Below are 16,121 nucleotides of genomic sequence, written 5' to 3' on the forward strand. Positions count from 1 at the left end.
CCTCTGCTAGATTTCCCTTGCTTACCCTAAGGCAATCCAAATCCCAAGAGGTACACCAAGGGAAATCTCTAGCGCCTTCTTCTCTCTCAAGCTAGGCCACGGATACTTTAACGCCTATCTAGAGAGAGTGAAAAAGAGAAACTCAAACCTCTGCGAGTGTGGGAGAGTACAGACACTAGATCACCTTCTCCTATACTGCTGGCACTACAACACAGAAAGGCAAGCGCTAAAAGCAACTCTTCGCGAGAACTACCTAACAATCCAACTACTCCTCCACACTAGCAAAGGCAGAGAGGCGACTTTAGCTTTCATTGCTAAAACTAGAGTAGGGACTAGAGGCTGGCATCTAGGCCAAGAACAAGACAACTAAAAATAAGCGAGAACAGAGAGACACTACCTAAAACCAATAATAACTAACAAACTTTCTTAAGTTACTTTCCTTAGCCCTAAAAGAGCTCGCTGGAAGACAGCCCTGCTGTCTAACATCTCTTCCTGTTTACTAAACTGCTCTTCAGCAACTGGAGTCTGCTTTAAGCGCAGCTAGAAGCGACTAAACCGCAGCACAATAGCAGTACTATACAGAGAACACTCTCACTTTAAACAAATTGTACCTAGAACGGCCTCTGGCCAAAGTCTTACATAGTCACTGACTGCAGATAGACTCTAATGGAATAATAATAATAATAATAAAGTACCGAGGATGATCTGCAAGACGTCACTATCCCCTGTCGTATAGACTAGCGCTGCCAAGACATGGCCCGTGCTGAAACGTCAACTCCACTGAATCACGACAGCCTATCTTGACCGATCAAGCAAAAAGCAAAAGCAAATTCAAATTACAATGCAAGCCATGAGTCGCATTCGCCCGCAATCTCTGAGAAAAGAAATGTTTATCGGTTGTAGCGGGCAACGTTAATACTAGATCATTAGCACTCTCCACTCATGGGCGCGGTCAACCTACCGGGTGCCATGGCATGCCATGATTGTGCAGATAGGCTGCATTTCCTTGCCACATGGATTCAGCCCCTGGATTCCTTTGTAGTTGATGAATGGGAATGTAGTGATTCTGCCAAGCCACGGCTTCGGCCCTGTAATATTGCTGGAATGCAGCGTTGTGTGGACCTGGAGGTGCTGGCGGAGGTGCTGGCGGCAGAGGCACGGGTATGGGTTGAGGATGCTCGCGCGCGTGGGTAATGTGGTGGGGTAGTTGGGCAAGTTGTTTGCTGACGAGACAGCGGTGTCTTGCTGTGCCTGGAGCGATGAATGGAATTGCATGTTGGTGTGTCTCGTGTAGTTGAGAGTCTTTGTCTGTGGAAGTGGAAGTGGAACATGGACGAGAAGCTTTGATTGTTTCATCAGCTTGAGTTGCTGCATGCTCAGACTCGATGTCGGTTATCTCGTGCTCTTGCTCTTGCTCGTCTAATCGCCAGTGTGAAGTAACGCTGTCGACATCGGAAAGGTTTTTGTAACTGCGCCAGTCGTCGTCGTCATATTGTCCTTTTTCATCCTCGCTGCCATACTGTCTCTCATCTCCATCGTCTTTCTTTCCGACATGATCCACCTGTCTCAGCAAACAAACACCCGCCCCCTCACACCTCACGATGCGACCAAACCCAATCTCGCCAAAACCAACCTTCTCAACGCAAACATCTTCAACGGGGGGATAATACCTAACCGGAGAGATATCGGGATTTACATCTGCCTGGTTCAGACACAGACGGCAATCAGCGCAAGAGCCTTGGAGCAGATATTTGGCATGTGACTCGAAACGGCCGTCGCAGGTATCGTGTGCGCAGTGGTATTGGTCAATGTAGTGCTCGTGCGTGTTTTCTGCATGTGACTCGAAGAAGATGATGCACATGGTTGTGAGTATGTGTTGTGAGTTGTGATGTTGACGAGTTGAACTGTAAACAAGGTTGAGTGCAGGTCTTATACAGATCAGTATGCAAACGGATGTGACGGGTGAAAGCAAAAGTGTAGGCAACAATGTTTTGGACGCATGAGTGCATTCACCTGCTACCAACCCTCCACCTGGTATTCATACAACCTATCTCCCTTGCCCTCGGCGATTGGCTTTGCATCAACATCGTACAGCGTCCGTTCAAAATAAGTCACCTTTCCTTGCCGGTCGCACAAGATGATGATATTCTTTTGCGTGCCATAGCAGCCACTCGTAGCGTCGACGGCCTTGTTCTTGACCACGTCGCCGATTTCGTGCGCAGGCATCTTGTGCTCCTCCAAATGGTCGCGGCCAATGGAGGGGATGAAGATGCTGTGACGCAGTTGATTCAGATACATGTCCCATTCTTCATTCTCTTTTTGCTTGGGCATCGTGTCGGTGGTCAGAATGCCCAGGAGGCGTTGGATGAGCTGGTCGCGGGATTCCTTGGCATCAACCGATGCTGCAATGGCATCGCGAGTCCAGGCCTCGCCGTTTGTGACTTTTGGCCAGGAGCGGTCGTTGTATGCGGCGTTGCTGAGGGCACGGGTTTCACCGGGGTTCTGGAGGAGGTGGATCACGCCGTCGACGTCTGGCGTGCGGTTGCTCACAATGGCCAGGCCTTTTCCGTCTTCCTTGACCACGTCCTGCATGAGGCCGTACAATAGCGAGAAGCCTCCTACGCCTTCGACGCCATCCTGCTCAATCATCCGCCTTGCAAACTCGTCGGTGCTCTCGTGCTTTTCGGGATCCGTCTTGAGCCAGGCATTGGGAATCAGGCCTCTGCTGCGAGCGCCCTGGATAATGGTCTCGTCCTCCTCGCGGTAGTTAGTCAGCACGGCAACGCGGCCTTGGCGAGTGACGCCCAGCCAGGTGCCATGGACAGGGCGATGGAGGTCGTAGCCACCTAGGACCTGTGAGTCTGGCTCGGGCCACCAGTCCGCTTCTGCGGTTGGGCGATGGAGATATTCCTGGCGGGTGTTAGTGGTGGGCAGACTGGAATTGGCAGGCAGACGTGCATCTCTGTTGTTGAGCAGTACAAATGGGTAATCGGGGTGCGCCGTCGTCACAATGGCGATGCACATGGTGGGCAGTGGGGGGAAGAGGATCAGCGCGTGTTATGGTCGGAAAGAGACGGGTGCAGCAGCAGCTTTAGCCCGGGCAGGCAGGCGGTGTAGGGCGTGCCAGCTCGACTGAGGTCGCTGATATAGGTACGTGTAGGTGTAGATGTACGTGGTGCCAGCAGGCTGTGGAGTGAGGTGGGATGATGCATGGCGGGCTGACTGTCGTTGTGTGGTCACGCTGCACGGCATGACCATGGCCGTGAAGGAGGATGTTCGTGCAGCGGAGTAACGCCACGGAAGACTCCCAAAGCGCTCATTCACGTGCAGCGCCGCTAGCCCGCCGCCCGCCGCCCGCATCCCTGCCCACGTTAGCCTTGGTGTTCGTCGTCGTCGTCGTCGTCGTCGTCGCCCTCGCCCTCGCCCTCCCTCGCCCTCCCTCGCCACCGCCATGGACAGCGCGGAAACCAATCTTCACCATGGCCGCCAACTTTGCCCCCTACCAAGACATCCCCGAGTCGTCGCGCGCACTGTCGCCGCCCCTGCGCTCGCCTAGAGCGTCCATCGACCGCTCCCACTCCCGTGCCATTGCCTCGCCCCCCACACGTGCCCACGCCTACGACCACGACTACTTCCAGGCCCAGCCCCCGCCCTCTCCCCCCGCCGAGCCCGACTCCGCGCGCATAGCATGGGACCAGCCCTCGCGCTCCACGGGCTTTGGCCGCTCCCGCGAGGACATTGACATGTTTACCACGTCGCTGGGCTGGCGCCTCGACTACGAAGCCTGTCTGGCCTACCTGCTGCTGCCCCCCGCCGGCGGCGTCTTGCTGCTCATGTTCGAGCACCAGAGCGACTATGTGCGCTTCCATGCGTGGCAGAGCAGTCTGCTGTTTGCCTTTGTCTTTGTCCTGCACGTCATCTTTAGCTGGTCCAGCTTCCTCTCGTGGCTCATGCTGGCGGGCGACCTGGCCCTGATTGCCTGGTTGACGTGGAGGGCCTATCTTGACGGTGGGTGCTGACAACACCAGGCTGTGAGGCTGCAGCTGACGTGTATAGCTGCGACGCTCGATCGATGCGAGGTTCCTGTTTTCGGCCCGCTGGCCAGCTCCATACTAGACGACGAGTGACGCGCGATATCTATGGCGAGTTTGATTTCACATGCATGGAATTGGAGCTTTCATTGGCGTTATTTATCCTCCCAACTATCCAAACCTCTCCTTGGCAATCTGCTTCAAAAACTCCATCGTCTTGCTTTCCTTTTCTCTTCTTTCCGCCAATCGTTCATGTCTCTCCGCCTCCCTCGCCCGCGCAATCTCCTCGCGCCGTATCTCCCTCTCATTCTTCTGCCGCTCCTGCTCCCGCTTCTTCTTCTTGTAATTGTCAATACCGTCGTCGCCCATGAGGTCTGATTCCGGCACGTCGACGTCTCCAGACTCTTTGGCGTCGCGGAACGACTGTAGTGTAGATGTTGTCTCGCGCTTCTTTTCCAGCTGGCGCTCACGGCTGCCGGGGTCGGCGCGCGGAACCAGCTCTTCCAGCCGTTCGTTTTGTACCTTGCGGTCGACTTTGCGCGAATAGCGGAGGCCGTCCATGTAATCCGATTGTCCCCGAGCTCGATCTTCCTCCTGCAGCTCGTTGCGATAGGCCAGGTCGTCGAGTTTGGGTATCGTCGGCCCGTGACCCGAGTGTCGTGCTAGATTGGGCGGCGCCGGGCCAAACTCTTCCTCGCTCTCGTCTCCGTCTCGCGGGGCGTAACTGGGCGACTCTCTGCGGTACGACTGCACCGTTTCCTGTGCCGATTTGAGCATGGATGGGTCGTACCAGCTTCGTGCAAGTTCGCCGTGATTCCTGCCTAGTTAGCGTTTGTCCACTTTGGGACAAGAAGAGCATACCATCGACTGACAAAGCTCTTCCACCGCCCCTTTGCCTCGCGCTCGTCCAAATCATCTAGCTGTATCTGCTTTTGTATATCCAGATACGACTGGAACATTGGTCGGTACTCGTCATACTGGCGCCTGGACAGCGGCTTTGCATTGTACGGTAGCTCGACGGGCTTTGCAGGTGAGCGCGACCGCCGTTTATGTCGGTGGCTGTCGTCTTCGCGTCGGGGCGACCGAGAGCGGTGCGAGCGATGGCGTTTGTGATTGGATTCTTCTCGTGTCGCGCGCGGCATGGTGAAGTTGAAGTGGAGCGCGACGACTAACACTCGCACTTGTGCTTGGCTACCACGCGGGCCGTCCCGCTCTTGGCATTCTACTGCACCATCCGCCGATACTCGACTCAGCACTGATCAACAATACATTGCATAGCAATAATTCATCCGCTACTTACAAAGCAAGCTAAAGAGAAATCAGACTTCCATGCCATCCAGCCTCACGCAACAGGAATCGGCACCGGTCCAACGGGCCCCGCACTCGCCCCAATATTAGCCTGATGCATGGTCCTGACGCCCCAGTGATCCGGATAATCCACCGCCGTATGGAAAAGCTGGTAATTCGCCCACATGATGACGTCGCCCTCGTCGACCCTTGGCAATAGGATGAACTCGGGCTTCAACACACGTTCCTGGATGGGCTTGAGCCACGCGCGAATCGCAGCTACGTCGTCGACGACACGCGGCTCCTCGTGTGCGCTTGAGCGGAAAAAGGCGCGTCGCACGCAGATGCCGTGGACCATAAAGGCTCGTTCGCCTGTCACAGGATTGACCCACGTCATGGGGTACCGCTTGATGTCTTTTTGGTCGTAATCGCCCAGATCCTCGAGCCGCTTTTCTTGGCACTGGCTCACCACGCCGAGCCCGTTGGGCTGTCCTTTACAGTCGCCCATCCATTGGTACGGGTGAGGTGCATATTCCACCCACGAGTGGTCGGCAATTTTCTTCTCCTCGTCCGTCATCATATCATATGTCTGTACACTGCTCATGAAGGCGGTGAGACCAGGCTCTGTCTCCATGGTCTGCCCGCTGCCGTCGTCCCAGTGTATGGTAAGTGTTGGCGCAGTGGGCCGCCGGATGCAACGCAGCGTTGTGAACCAGGCCGGATCACGGGCGTACAGTGGCGCATCAATATGCCAGCGTTGGAACCGAGTATGTCCAGCCTGGTACTCTTCGTCCGTGGGTGGCTGATCATGCCAGGCGTGTAAAACCCCTTTTTGAACCGTAACGTCTTTGAGGCCATAGTGATCCTCACCTTGATGTCCCTTTCCAATCAGACGAACGTTTTCCGCGCCGGGGATGCCTATCACATCTCTTCCTTTCTATCCATTAATGAGATGGTGTCAAGACTTTGCCCGGATTACTTACCGTCAAAAGCCCGCCCTGCTTATGAAACGTCTTGACGTCGCCATGCGAGTGAACTTGTGGAGCCTCGGGATCAAACCGAGTCACAAGCTCCCACTGCTTGATAGGCGATAGATTCTTCTGGCCCTTGACAACAACAAGTTTATGCGTCCAGATGGTTTCGGCGAGCGCCTTCTCGTCCGCATCTAAGCTAGTCAGACGCTGGTCATTATAAACGACCATTACATTAAACTTGCCACTAATACTCTCCAGATCCAGATCCTCAATCACAGCCCCGAAATTGGGCTTTTCCTTTTCGGTCTTGCTCATCGGCGTGACTGTAAAGCCTGGCTCCGCGCTCAACACACCAGGCGACATTTTGTGTGCTCGAATGATTATATCCTTTTGACCAACGACTTTACGCTTCAATCCTCTTTTCCGAGGCGTTTTCAACAAATAGAGGGAGAGTTCTAGCGGGCTAAATTGAAACCCAGACGTCATATATTCATGTACAATGAGTTGGAATGTCGACGTGCTGTTTAATATCGACTTGACTGCTGTTTTATCTTGATATCAATGCTATTTACAGGTCCAGCCGAAGTAAACTTCATGGATATTATGGTTAATACCTTATCGTCGGATCATTCATGCCGGTAATACGTTGGATATGTGTGTTACCTGCGGATTTCCCGAGTACACAGTGGCTAGAGTGATGCATCCATCGCGTTATCTTATCGGCGTCTGGAGAGCTCGGCCGAGCCCCGTCCGTCCCACCTGTCGCTCACCTCGCCCGATATCTTTCCTTGACATCTCCAGGCTATTCAGCGTTTGCATGTAGATCATGATAGCGGACAGTGTTGAGAAAGATGCTTGGAAGGTTCGATATGCAGTCACTTCAATTCATGAATCCAATTCAGGTACAGCCGAGTGCTCCAGTATATCACTTTTCAAGGCGATTCAAACACATGTCATGTATATAGTAAATTGAATTTCTAGGAATACCCAATACTACTTGCGCTCACAGTCTACATACTACTAAGATCCGACGACTCTCATCCCGAAGGATGGTCGCTCGCTGCAATATTGCACTGATGCATAATACGCGGTCCATACGACTTTGGAAACTCAGTCTACACGTGCAGTCAGCTACCTGTATCGCCCAAATTTCCAGACTACTCACAATGCTATGCCAAAGCGCCCGGTTGTACCATAAAATGACATCCTGTTCCTTGTGCGGGTGAGCGTAGATATTCTCGGGCTGCAGCACCGGTCGCATGATCCTTGTATCTATTAGCATTGCCTGTAAACACAGCACATCTCATACCTATCCATAAACGAGCGGACTTGCTCGAGATCATCTACAATCGTTTCGGGTCCGTCCGGACTGCTTTTGAGATGCAGCTTGAAAGCCCCTTGACCGTGTACTTGGAGTGATTTTTCGCCTGTCTTCGGGTTCGTCCATACCATGGGATAGATGCAGATTTTGTCTTGATCCCACTTTGGGAGGTCGGCGAGCGGCATTTCGAGGCCCTCTGTTTCGAGCGAGTGGCCGAGCCGCGTGCTGTGTGCTTTGGACATCCAGACGAACGCATGAGGCGCGTATTCGATCTTGCTGTTCATCACAATGCTCTTTGTATCCTCGTCGAGAAGTGCTAGTGCACGACTACCGGCTACCATTGCTGTCGAACCAGGTGCCATTTTCATCTCCGTGCCACACTCATCCTCCCATCGTACAGTCACGTCTGGGCCCTTGGGTGTGCGCACAGCAAGAAGACAGCCTACTCGTGGCGGGGGAATGTCGTACAAAGACCCATCGAAATGCCACTGATAAAAGCGCGACGCACCCGCTTCACGCTCTTCAGTGGGGATATGCGGAGGCAGGTGAAATTCCTCATGATTAATACCCTGGACTTCAAAACCGGGTGGAAAGCCAAAGTGACCGTCAGGAACCGGACCACGACCGAGAATATGAACTTGCGGCTGTACTGGAATTGCCGGTCGTTTAGGGATGCCGTAAAAGTCGGTACCATTGTGATGCGTGAGAAAAGGGTCGTGGCCGTGAGCAAAGCCACCCGTGGTTTCATTAGGGTCGAAGCTGGGTTTGTTAGATAATTCAATACGAATAATCCGATCTTACTTTGCCGTGAGTAGATACTGCTGCTGGGGCTTCAACATGTCGGGTTGCTCTTTGAAGACCAGCAGTTTCCATTTATGCAATGCATCCGAAATGAGTTCGAAATCCGCATCTGTGAAGTTGTTCAAGTCGATTCCATAAATCTCGGCGCCGAAATCCACGTTGCTACCTGGAGCATGTTGAATCGGTACAACGCGTCCAGTCGTGGCGTCTGCATGTGGAAGCTTCAGATTGGGCTTTTCTGCCTTGAGATGCAGATATTTGGTATCTTCCGTTATGACTGCTGTAACAACCATTGTGAGTAAGTATGATAAGAGCAATGTTGTCGTTTCCAGTTGCGACCTGTCGTGTCTACTCTATGGATGGAATGTCATGATATGTAAGCCTGCTACTATCAGATCTTAGATGACCCACCTAGCGCATTCGGTGTTGACCCGAGCTGTTATCGAACAAATGTGGAGCTCGGCCGAGTTCATTTTCCATCGGAATTACTCAAGCTGAAGCACTGAATCTCTATAGATTTTCAGCATTTATCTGTACCCTAGTTTAATGATTCAACATCCTCAATTCCCACAATGCTACAAACACCCACCTCGCATTATTTCACCACACGTTCAGGAACCAAGTTCCATTACCTTCAAGGCGGCGAGCCTTTGAGCCCGCTCCTGGTATGCCTCCACGGGCTAGGAGGATCGACCGAAACATTCTTGCCTCTTGTGCCTTTCTTCCCTCAGGACTATAACATCATTCTGGTTGATTTCCAAGGGTTTGGAAAGACGCCACTATCGGATGGTCAGCAAATATCCATCGCAGGCCATGTCGCCGATCTGAGCGATCTCATCGCATCTTTACAAGGACCACAAACATCAGGGATCGTATTCATCGGGCATTCTCTTGGGGCCATCGTCGCCCTCCAATATGCTGCAAGATATCCAGACCAGATTAAAGGACTAGCCCTGCTCGGTACCGGTAGAGCAGCTGGTCACATACCCGCAGCTCGAAAGCGCATGCTCGACCTTGCCGATGCGGTGAGAAAGAAGGGAATATGCGTTGCAGCCGAGGCGGCGGCCGTCTCCAACTTTTACGAGGATACGTAAGTATAGCCATCGTCAGTATAGAGCGTGCACTGATGTTCAAGACCGGAGCGGGCTGTTGATCCAGCAGTACGAGAAACAGTTAGGAGCGAGGTCAGCGCTTCGGATCCAGAAGCGTATGCGCAGACTTGCGAAGCTATTGTGGATCTTGAGCACAAAGACCCAGCATATGCGAAGATCCAATGTCCAGTATTATTTGTAGCTGGAGACAAGGATATCATTAGTCCAGTACAGAAATCAGTAGACCTGAGCGCGTTAATAGGTGGAAAGAGTTGGGTCGATGTTGTAAAGAGCGGGCATCAGCCAATTCTTCAGGATCTGCCGGGTGTCACAACAGCGATTGATGGTCTACTGCAGTCTGTCAATTGAGTATTTACATAACACTGAGAATGATTACAATGTGATAGAGAAAACAGCATTAGATAGAAACCTCCAAATCGTAATTTGCTAGATAAAGAAGATTGTCAAAACCATTCGCCCCTAACGGGAAGGAAAGGGGATACGAAAAGTCCGGCAGATCGTTTGATGGGGGATTGTCGCAGGCCTGGGTTGCGTTGTCCAAATCGCCGGGGTTGTCTGCGTCCATTTGGTAATATTGTTTGATCAAGGTTGATATATCAAGCCTCACGAACGTTCCGTCCCTCTTGCGTTTCTTTTGACGTTGTGATGCGTGCGCCAGAAGAGCGCCCAACAGTTTCGTTCCTCGAATTGCAATCATACTGTCTCGCCGTGACTGCATGATTTGCAAAATGTCCTTTACCAGCGCTTGGTGGTCAGAACTTTGTTCGTCGCTAGCGTCACGATAGAGAATATCCAGACAAAGAGTAATTGATGCAGCGACCGCGAATGCCTGGTGTATCCATAAAGTAGGGCCATCTTCTGCAATTAGAGACTTGTATTCTTTGATTATCGTTTTAGAGGCCGCTAGACAAGTTCGACGCGTAAAAGCAAAGGCAGGATTCTCAAAGCTGTCCAGGAGAAAGGACCGATGAATCATGATGATTTTAGGGCTCGAGTTAATGGCCAGGGCATGCCGCGCCCATGGTACCCATAGCGGCCACGTAGGATCCAGCGGTCCGTTTGTCATGAAAGGTGGCCTCGAGCGCGTTGCCAGACCTCTAAGAATATTGTCCCAGTAGAGAACCTTTTCATACCGCGTATAAGGTGTGTTGCACGACACCAAGTTATCTTGCAATTGGGGCATAATGATGGCGACATTGTACAAAAAGCGAGAGTAACTCGTTGTTGTAGGTTGATCGGATTCGACAATGTTGTAATCTGGCAGTGTAGAATACTTGGGGCTGACAAGGTAGGTGTCTGAAAAAGGAATGCTGAACCAGTCCTGGGTACACAGCTGACACCACACACGCCTGCCAGTCTCGGTAGAATTATCATTGACATCCGGGCTGAGGCGATGCAGGCCTAGCGATTGAGCAATGCGTACTGCAGTTGCAAGATGTATGCTCTGTGTTGTGCTAAAACCCAGGAGATGAGCAGAGGTGGTGGCAGTGGCAATTGCTTGACAAGAAAGAATGCTCAAGTTGCTCGTATAGTTTGCGTGAGTGAGACAGGCACTAATGGCTTGAAACCACTTTTGCGAAAGGGTGGCTTGTTCTGTCTCTCCAAAACCCCACAGTCTTACGCGTGCAGCTGGCGCACATGTCATGCTCGCAGTGAGTATAGAGAAGAGAAGAGCGGTCCATTGTAAGCTGGTGGATGATTGGCGAATGACTCCGTCTTGCTCGTCGTAGAATGTGCGAAGCTGCGTCTGAAACGTCGACGCGAAGAAGCTGCAATGATACCATAGCAAGCCTTCAATGTGGTACTCGACTAGCTGTTGAACCTGGTGCTGGCTAGGGAGAAGGAGTTGGAGTACTGCGAGCGATAAATTGTCGAGCGAACCCATTCCCGTCTCTTCAGTCTCGAGCGACGCATCCGTATGACAGTCTGGATCTTTTCTCCTTCCCCAGGCCAAGAATTCCAACACTGTCGCAGCATCGCGGGCGGGAGTTTCTTCGATCGATTCTTGGTGTATTCCTGGACAGTCAACCTCTTGGCGGCATTGTGAATGCAACGCAGATGTTATTTCATTCTCAATCCCGCAAGTGTCTTGCTGCCCGCGTCTGATGCAGTTGGTGCAGGGTACGGTCTTGCTGCATTTGACCTTGCGTCTCGTGCAGGCTGCGCAGGTCAATCTGCTCCGTGATGGAGCCGACATGATGGGAAGAAGAGGCGTATGGCGGCATAGTTGGAGTCTGCATCGACGAAGGTGGGATGGAAGTGGGAGTTGCGATAAGGCAGGACGCTACTTAGCGCCAAATCGGCCGAGCTTCCGACGTTCTTTCCCGTTGGCGCAGATCAACACTCCGACACCCCGCACCACCCATGCAACGGTTATCTATTACCAGCCACAAATAATGCGTATCGAATTCAATCAGCGCGATGAATTGATAAGCTATCAGCCCCTGACTCAAGATGCAACCCGTCAGTCCATGTCAAGGCGATATAGGTTGAGGCCACGCCTGGTTACTTGGACGACATGGCCATGCTCACCACACTTCGCAACCGCAGCCATGCTGCAAAGGAAAAGGCAAAGCTACGTCTCACGCAGGCCTCGAGCTGGCAACTTTCCAAGCAAAACAGTACCATTGCTCCACCCGATGTCTGGACAAATGCCGATATGGAGCCGGTCCCCCCGGAGAAGCGTACATGGGGAAAAAGCGCCTTTATCACGTACTGGTTCAGTGACTTGGTAACAATCTCAACCTGGAGTTCTGGATCCGCCATATTCACTATAGGTATGTGTGCTCGGAGAGGGAGATGTGAGCTAACAATTGCAGGCTTAACCGCAACCGATGCAGTCCTCATCACTCTTGTTGCCGGCTTGTGCAACGCTCTCCCAACAGTTCTCAATGGCGCAATCGGCTCCAACCTGCACATTCCATTTCCGATTGCAGCCCGCGCGAGCTTTGGATACTGGTTCAGCTACTTTGCTGTTATTAGTCGAGGCGTCCTGGCCATGTTTTGGTTTGGTGTACAAACAGCAAATGGAGGAACCTGTGTCACTCAGATTCTCAACGCTATATGGCCCAGCTTCCGGACACTGCCCAACCACCTCCCTGAATCTGTTGGTCACACCACGGCCGGGATGATGTCGTATTTTCTCTACTGGCTAATTCAGTTTCCGTTTCTCCTCATCCCCACCCACAAACTGCAATACATGTTTTGGATAAAAACGGTACTGCTGCCGCCTGTAGCCATTGGCATGACTGTCTGGGTCGCTGTCAAAGCGGGTGGCAACGGCACCTTTTTTACGCGTTCTGCTTCTGTACACGGATCTGAGCGAGCCTGGCTATGGCTCTCGAGCATGACGAGCATCACCGGCGGCTACAGCACGCTTGCTGTCAACATTCCGGATTTTTCGCGCTTCAGCAAAGAACCCCGCGCGCAATACTGGCAGATGCCCGTCATTCCGTTCTTCAAGACCATGGTTGCTCTCATGGGCATCGTTTCGGCGTCTGCCGCGCAGGAGATTTGGGGCACGGCGTACTGGACGCCTCTACAAATCATCGACAAGTGGATGGATACCCCGGGTGGCCGCGCTGCAGCCTTTTTCTGCGCCGCCATCTGGCTGCTCGGACAATTGAATGTCAACATTAGCGCCAACGCCGTGTCTTTTGCCAACGACGTTACGACCCTGGCGCCGCGATACTTTAACGTGCGAAGAGGATCCGTCCTGGTCGCCTTTATCGGTGGCTGGGCCCTATGTCCATGGATCATTGTCGCTTCCGGCAAGGCTTTTCTCAACTTTATGAGCGCATACGCCATCTTCATGGCGCCCATGGCAGGCATCCTCTTTGCCGACTACTGGCTCATCAAGCGCAGAAAGTACGACGTTCCCGCCTTGTACGACCCGCGCGGCATCTATCGATACGGCCGCTACGGTACCAACTGGCGCGCTGCTGTCGCCACATTCGTGACGATTGTGCCTTTACTGCCGGGCCTCGCTAACAAGGTCAATCCTGGTCTCAAGCTGTCATCCGGCCTCCAACATCTTTTTACGTTCAACTGGCTCTACGGGTTCTTCCTCTCGATATTCCTGTACTACCTTTGTAACCTCTTCTTCCCCGACAACCAAACCCTCATTTCGCATGTCATCACTGGTTTCGAGCTGGATGGTATTGAAGTAGAAGAGAGTGGTCATAGGATTGAAACTAAATGCAGTCAAAGTGTATTGACAAAGGATGAGAGGTAACCAGATTATATCAATACTACAAACCAAAATCCTCCAGCTTCTGCCCCTCTTCAAGACCCCATGTCCAGATGTCGACTTCTATGTCGACGTCAGACCACCTGATTCCACGTACCGTCCTCACGCCATGGTTCTTGTACCCCAGTCGGCGAAACAGTTTCTTTGCACTCTCATTCTCGTCACTCGTAAAGCCCGCAAATGCACGCACGCCTTTTTCAGAGTAATACTTCATCAAGCCCTCTACCGCTTCACTTGCATAGCCCTTGCCATGATACCGCTCGATGATGCTGAAGCCCACATCCGGAATTGTAGGTCCTTGTACACCTTCAACACGGCCCAGCTGCATGCTCACAACGCCAATTGTCTCGAGTTTTCTCTCTGAAAAGGGTATTTCTGCATGTTCGTCGGATCGCAGTGACACCATGTAGCGACCATAGCCCTTTTCTTGCATCATCTTGCTCATATTTTCGAGCATTTTGCGCGCGGCCTCGCGATCTGGAATTTCCTTTTTGGCGTCGGGATTGAAGCGCATCGACGGCGCACCGTGCAGCAGTTCAATGGTCGAGTCGCAGTGGTCATCGTTGGCGGGGTTGCAGTACGAGATGTAGAGGCGGGGGGTGGTAATGTGGAAGTTGAAGTCTGCCATTTTGCTATCGACATTGGTATGAAATGCTCTTGTATTTAGTGTCTGTAATAGTTACCGCATCGCTATTCCCGTGTGAGTCATCGGATTGGACGGTTCAGGTGGCAGCGGCTCGTAGCGTATGCACTAGCACATATGAGGAAGCTGAATACCCATCTTTACAGGCTGTGTGGTCGTACTGGTGTTGTGTAGCGGGCCTTATACGTCGGGTGATTTTGCTCCGACTCCGATGCCGTTGGCACGGCCTTCACGTGATATTGAACGGCAATGCTATATATGTTTGAACGGGTGAGAAGGTCATGCAAACAAGCGTACAAAATTGAAAAAGGTGGTTTGAATCCTTTTCACTATATAGTTTCGCCATGATTGAACATGTATTGCGTTGTCGCCGCTTGAAGACGCAGGATTATGTAAGCATTCAGGAGAAGAAGATGAAGTTAGCAATCAATCAAATAAGAGTTCTAGATAGATTAGCATAGCAGAAAAACGCAGCGTAGTGATGTTGAAAAATGTACCTGCTAGGGGAAGATAGGCTACGGGGTAGAGCATAGGGATGTCTTGTAAAAACGTGACTAGCAGCAAGTTTAGGTAATAGTTAGTGACTAACGAATGCGACAACGCCCTCTAGGGGTTACTGTTAGGTAGCCTAGTAATGGAAATAGTCTGATAAAAGTGTTGATGGCCAGCAGTCGAATCAATAGGGTTCGCCATAACTGCAGTAGCTGATGGGGAGCAAGAATGCTTAGGTATGAAGAAATAACATGTCAACCGCGCACTAAACCGGATTCAGTATTTTGTGTAACGATGTAACGACCCGGGAACAGACATTACCACCAGTGAAGGCGAAAGATCGCACAGACTTGGCACGTGACCCACACTCGTTGTTTTCTCCAGCTTGTTGTCGGGCTCCTTTGCCTCTTCTTCCTTTTCTCTCTAGCGTTGACCATGGCGGACTTCAACCGACGTGAATGCTCATCCAAACTTTCAACAGACTCCACAGCAACCAGTCTATCCCCACCAAGTCACGCCTCAGGCGGCTCAGACAACTCATGCGTTGCCCCATGGACAGGCACCCTACCCGCAGCCATATCCGCAGGAGCCTGCCCCACATCCATACCCACAGCCATATCCGCACCCATCCCTACAGCAGCCTGTTCCGCAGTCATATAGGTCTGCTCAATCCGTTCCGCAACCATACCAACCGGTTCCGGCGGAGCATGACAACAGACATTCCCCTACGATGGCTCCCGAAGAGCAAAGTGAAGGGCTCACCGCCGCAAGTAGATGGCTCGCTCTAACAACACCAACGTCAAGTTTTCTAGAATAGGTGTAATTTTTGTAAAATATATACAAATCCCTTACAAGAAACTAATTACAGCAAGTTTTAAGACGTGCAGCGTGCGCGCTGTGGAGCTATAAGCTATAAGAGCAGACAGTTAGGACACGTCTCACACTCAAAACAAAAACACACAGACCACTCTGCTTAGTAATAAGAGAACCCCAGCAACAGAATGCCACCAGAAAGCGATACTATCGAAGCCCAAGTGCTAGAACAGAGGCAAGAGAGCCTAGGCCCAGAGGCTCAGATCGACAGGGAAATGGACAGAGAGGACCCCTACCCAGCCACTCCTACCCAGCAACCAGCCAGCCAAGAGAGCGTCTTTGAAATCCCAATCCTACCAACCAAAAAGACGCCAAGACCAACTTCTCCGCCAGAGGCT

The 16,121-nt window shown here is 52.0% G+C and overlaps 10 protein-coding genes across 10 annotated transcripts; 3 read left to right on the top strand and 7 right to left on the bottom strand.

Moving 5' to 3' along the window:
• Positions 1–952: 952 nt before the first annotated feature.
• On the bottom strand, positions 953–1,861 carry SETTUDRAFT_22388 (uncharacterized protein; the record flags this gene model as incomplete). The annotated part of the gene is made up of 1 exon (XM_008031134.1): positions 953–1,861. One exon carries the CDS (start codon positions 1,859–1,861, stop codon positions 953–955), a length of 909 nt encoding a protein of 302 aa, XP_008029325.1.
• A 155-nt stretch (positions 1,862–2,016) lies between these two features.
• SETTUDRAFT_156179 (uncharacterized protein) lies at positions 2,017–3,024 on the bottom strand (the record flags this gene model as incomplete). The annotated part of the gene is made up of 2 exons (XM_008031360.1): positions 2,017–2,910; positions 2,959–3,024. 2 exons carry the CDS (start codon positions 3,022–3,024, stop codon positions 2,017–2,019), a joined length of 960 nt encoding a protein of 319 aa, XP_008029551.1.
• A 455-nt stretch (positions 3,025–3,479) lies between these two features.
• Positions 3,480–4,127, top strand: SETTUDRAFT_156180 (uncharacterized protein; the record flags this gene model as incomplete). The annotated part of the gene is made up of 2 exons (XM_008031361.1): positions 3,480–4,008; positions 4,057–4,127. The coding sequence occupies 2 exons, from the start codon at positions 3,480–3,482 to the stop codon at positions 4,125–4,127; spliced, it is 600 nt and encodes a 199-aa protein (XP_008029552.1).
• Positions 4,128–4,202: 75 nt separating this feature from the next.
• SETTUDRAFT_22391 (uncharacterized protein) lies at positions 4,203–5,173 on the bottom strand (the record flags this gene model as incomplete). Its single annotated transcript, XM_008031135.1, has 2 exons — positions 4,203–4,848; positions 4,893–5,173. The coding sequence occupies 2 exons, from the start codon at positions 5,171–5,173 to the stop codon at positions 4,203–4,205; spliced, it is 927 nt and encodes a 308-aa protein (XP_008029326.1).
• A 200-nt stretch (positions 5,174–5,373) lies between these two features.
• SETTUDRAFT_95815 (uncharacterized protein) lies at positions 5,374–6,655 on the bottom strand (the record flags this gene model as incomplete). Its single annotated transcript, XM_008031362.1, has 3 exons — positions 5,374–6,255; positions 6,302–6,483; positions 6,538–6,655. The coding sequence occupies 3 exons, from the start codon at positions 6,653–6,655 to the stop codon at positions 5,374–5,376; spliced, it is 1,182 nt and encodes a 393-aa protein (XP_008029553.1).
• A 674-nt stretch (positions 6,656–7,329) lies between these two features.
• SETTUDRAFT_156183 (uncharacterized protein) lies at positions 7,330–8,707 on the bottom strand (the record flags this gene model as incomplete). The annotated part of the gene is made up of 4 exons (XM_008031363.1): positions 7,330–7,407; positions 7,458–7,557; positions 7,602–8,372; positions 8,415–8,707. 4 exons carry the CDS (start codon positions 8,705–8,707, stop codon positions 7,330–7,332), a joined length of 1,242 nt encoding a protein of 413 aa, XP_008029554.1.
• Positions 8,708–8,986: 279 nt separating this feature from the next.
• Positions 8,987–9,927, top strand: SETTUDRAFT_156184 (uncharacterized protein; the record flags this gene model as incomplete). Its single annotated transcript, XM_008031364.1, has 3 exons — positions 8,987–9,504; positions 9,550–9,865; positions 9,913–9,927. 3 exons carry the CDS (start codon positions 8,987–8,989, stop codon positions 9,925–9,927), a joined length of 849 nt encoding a protein of 282 aa, XP_008029555.1.
• A 254-nt stretch (positions 9,928–10,181) lies between these two features.
• On the bottom strand, positions 10,182–11,510 carry SETTUDRAFT_83137 (uncharacterized protein; the record flags this gene model as incomplete). Its single annotated transcript, XM_008031365.1, has 1 exon — positions 10,182–11,510. A coding segment is annotated over one exon (1,329 nt), but the record flags the coding sequence as incomplete, so codon positions are not given.
• A 534-nt stretch (positions 11,511–12,044) lies between these two features.
• Positions 12,045–13,760, top strand: SETTUDRAFT_95905 (uncharacterized protein; the record flags this gene model as incomplete). The annotated part of the gene is made up of 2 exons (XM_008031366.1): positions 12,045–12,303; positions 12,346–13,760. 2 exons carry the CDS (start codon positions 12,045–12,047, stop codon positions 13,758–13,760), a joined length of 1,674 nt encoding a protein of 557 aa, XP_008029557.1.
• Positions 13,761–13,776: 16 nt separating this feature from the next.
• On the bottom strand, positions 13,777–14,403 carry SETTUDRAFT_140469 (uncharacterized protein; the record flags this gene model as incomplete). Its single annotated transcript, XM_008031367.1, has 1 exon — positions 13,777–14,403. One exon carries the CDS (start codon positions 14,401–14,403, stop codon positions 13,777–13,779), a length of 627 nt encoding a protein of 208 aa, XP_008029558.1.
• Positions 14,404–16,121: the final 1,718 nt, after the last annotated feature.

The sequence above is a fragment of the Exserohilum turcica genome (genome assembly GCF_000359705.1).
Source record: "Exserohilum turcica Et28A unplaced genomic scaffold SETTUscaffold_6, whole genome shotgun sequence".
NCBI classification, from domain to species: domain Eukaryota; kingdom Fungi; phylum Ascomycota; class Dothideomycetes; order Pleosporales; family Pleosporaceae; genus Exserohilum; species Exserohilum turcicum.